This window comes from Poecilia formosa, unplaced genomic scaffold (assembly GCF_000485575.1).
Source record: "Poecilia formosa unplaced genomic scaffold, Poecilia_formosa-5.1.2 Scaffold115, whole genome shotgun sequence".
Classification (NCBI taxonomy): Eukaryota; Metazoa; Chordata; class Actinopteri; order Cyprinodontiformes; family Poeciliidae; genus Poecilia; species Poecilia formosa.
The window spans coordinates 1-2,834 of record NW_006800054.1 but is presented as its reverse complement, the minus strand read 5'-3'; the positions used below and the strand labels follow the sequence as shown (position 1 = coordinate 2,834).

The following is a 2,834-nucleotide window of genomic DNA, read 5'->3' as shown; positions in this document are numbered from 1 at the left end:
CGCACTTTTGCAAAGTAAACTTGCTAGCTCCTTAAAATCTTAAATTTAAATGTTAAACAATTTTAAATCTTTTTAAATTATCCGCTGTTGACTCCGCTGTTGACTATATGATGCTTTTTAATGTTTTAACAATGTAAATTACTTTAAACTGCCATGTTCAAAATACCTGAACATGGCAGTTTTGTATAGCTGAAATGTGCTACTAAAGAAAATCTTGATTGATTACTGTATAGGTTTTGAAACATCTTTAAGAAAAATTGATCAAATATCTAGTTCTCCTTGATTAAAGCCTGTTGATTCAGACATGACTCAAATGACTGGGAATATACACAGGCACATATGACACAAACTGTCCATGCGGATGAAAGTCAATTGGTTGTTCAAGAACATCTCAGAAACAAGCAAAGTGAGATTTACCTGAAAGGTGACTAAACGGTTGACAGACAGAAAAAGAAGCTAGTGCTCTAAAAGAACTTAAGGTTATTTTTAGAACATTATCTGAAAATAATCTAACACAATAAATTACATTTTAGATTATAAATCTCTGTAAACCTAGAGCAAATAAATGTGCACTATAAATATATCTTCTTCCCTATGCCAAACACGATTCATTGCTCTGTGCCTAAGCTGAATTTATTTTTGACCATGGTAATATTATCATCATATACTGCAACAGAACAAATTATGAGCCAAGTCCTGCAGAATTTCAAACATGAACTTCATCGTGGATACAATCCAAGATTGTTTTTAGCATCAAGAAAATTCCCAATATTTTACTTCCTAAATGAAGTACTCTCCATATATGTATATATTTTTATGTCCCTTAAACTGTGGTCATTCATAATATTTATGAGAAGCATTTTTTTATGGTGTTAAATGACCTTAGCTGGATTTATTTCAAACTCCATTCCAAGAAGATTTATTACACCTATCCAGTTCAAATGGAAGGTCCATTAATTAACATTCTATTTTGGATGTCTGAGGCATTTCAGTCCTTCAGAGAAACCTTGTAAATTTGATATAAAAATTTACTAGGTTCACATATGTGACCTATAAACCTCGTCTAAACACATCATCGTTCAACAATTAAGTACATTCTTGCAATTGACCAGGAGGTAAACTGTAAACATGACCAATACCTTTTTATAAACACAGTCAAGATTAAAATTTTGTTAAGGGGCCAAGCCGTTGATTTACTAATACATAAATCAAATACGGCAGAAGCGTCACAATTTTCTTTTAAAGGAATCGAGTTAAAAAATTTGCTAGTGTATAGAACATCAAATATTATAGAATCCACATGTAATACTGATGTAGTTTTAATTAATTATTTATTTAATTAAAACTAATCTAGACAACCCATTTGCTGTGGGATCATGAAATATGAAACAATTATTTATTTCGGACAGCATCAACCTCAAGCAATGAGGTGTCAAACATTCATGACCAAACTGAGCAGGCAACATGCTGAGGAGGCTGGGCTGCTGAATATAAAAGCAGCAGCCCAAGACATTTGCTCTAACTGGCAGGCCTCTAAGACAGGTGAGTGTAGTACAGTTATCCCATATATTTTTTTATGATACAATTTAACAGCAAACCACTTCATTTATGTAAAACATTCTTTACTGATTACTTTTGAGTTAAAATCTATGAACACATACAGTTTCTGTATTGGACAATTATACACCCAAAACACTAGAATATCTTACATAGTTATAAAATCTTTACAAAAACTTTGCCCAACTATGTTTTTTACTTTGTAGTACCTTGGCACTTCAGGACACTGAAATATTTCTGTTTGCATCAGCTGAGGTAATTTTTCAGGAGGCAGTTATGAATTTATATTAATGTAATTTTGTTTTATTTTTACTGTGTGGCTATATTAAAAACGTTTCATATGTTTAGGCTCCACTAATAGTGCAACCATGAGCACAGATGCGGAGATGGAGGCCTATGGCCCAGCGGCCATTTACCTCCGGAAGCCAGAAAGGGAGAGGATTGAGGCTCAGACCGCTCCATTTGATGCTAAAACAGATTATTTCGTGGTGGATGCTGATGAAATGTATCTCAAGTGCAAAGTCATAAAGAGGGAGGGTGGCCAAGCCACTGTTGAAACACTGGAATCGAAAAAGGTAAATATTCTTATTAATCATATTATAAAAAAAAAAACTTACAAACTCCACTTAAAATAAAAACACTGCATGAATTAAATGAAATCATTGGGGGGGAAAAAATCATTTGTGTTTTTTCAATAGACTGTAACAGTCAAAGAGGATGACATCCACCCCAGAAATCCTCCAAAGTTCGACAAAATTGAGGACATGGTCATGATGACCCACCTCAACGAGCCTTGTGTGTTGTATAACCTCAAAGAGCGTTATGCATCCTGGATGATCTACGTGAGTTCTCAGCTGCATTTCAAAGAACTTCAAAGGAGAAATCGTATCTGTGTATTCATTGAAATGGCTAAACATAGATTATCTCTTCTTCTGTAACAGACCTACTCCGGGTTGTTCTGCGTGGTCGTGAATCCCTACAAGTGGCTGCCTGTGTATGATGCTGTTGTTGTAGCTGGATACAGAGGCAAGAAGAGGATTGAGGCTCCACCCCACATCTTCTCCATCTCTGACAATGGCTATCAGTTCATGCTCACAGGTAAAGCAAAGACTAAAGTGTTTTCACAAAAGAAATGAAAAGAAAGGACATACGCACGTTGACATGAACTTAAAGCAGCTACTAAAGTAGTATGGTGTACATTGCAGATCGTGAGAACCAGTCTATCCTGATTACGTGAGTGTTGCACAAATTCAATTGAAACATGTTTTATAAAACAT

The 2,834-nt window shown here is 34.8% G+C and overlaps 1 protein-coding gene across 1 annotated transcript; it reads left to right on the top strand.

The window, feature by feature from the left end:
- Positions 1 to 1,765: 1,765 nt before the first annotated feature.
- On the top strand, positions 1,766 to 2,807 carry LOC103143715 (myosin heavy chain, fast skeletal muscle-like). The gene is made up of 5 exons (XM_007560353.2): positions 1,766 to 1,812; positions 1,906 to 2,132; positions 2,256 to 2,399; positions 2,499 to 2,655; positions 2,763 to 2,807. The coding sequence occupies exons 2-5, from the start codon at positions 1,926 to 1,928 to the stop codon at positions 2,792 to 2,794; spliced, it is 540 nt and encodes a 179-aa protein (XP_007560415.1). The 5' UTR covers positions 1,766 to 1,812; positions 1,906 to 1,925; the 3' UTR covers positions 2,795 to 2,807.
- The last annotated feature ends 27 nt before the right edge of the window (positions 2,808 to 2,834 follow it).

Coding starts and splice junctions, on each gene's coding strand:
- LOC103143715 (XM_007560353.2), top strand. CDS start 1,926: ATGAGCACAGATGCGGAGATGGAGGCCTATGGCCCAGCGGCCATTTAC. Junction 2,133..2,255: donor AAACACTGGAATCGAAAAAG/GTAAATATTCTT, acceptor TTTTTTCAATAG/ACTGTAACAGTCAAAGAGGA. Junction 2,400..2,498: donor ATGCATCCTGGATGATCTAC/GTGAGTTCTCAG, acceptor CTTCTGTAACAG/ACCTACTCCGGGTTGTTCTG.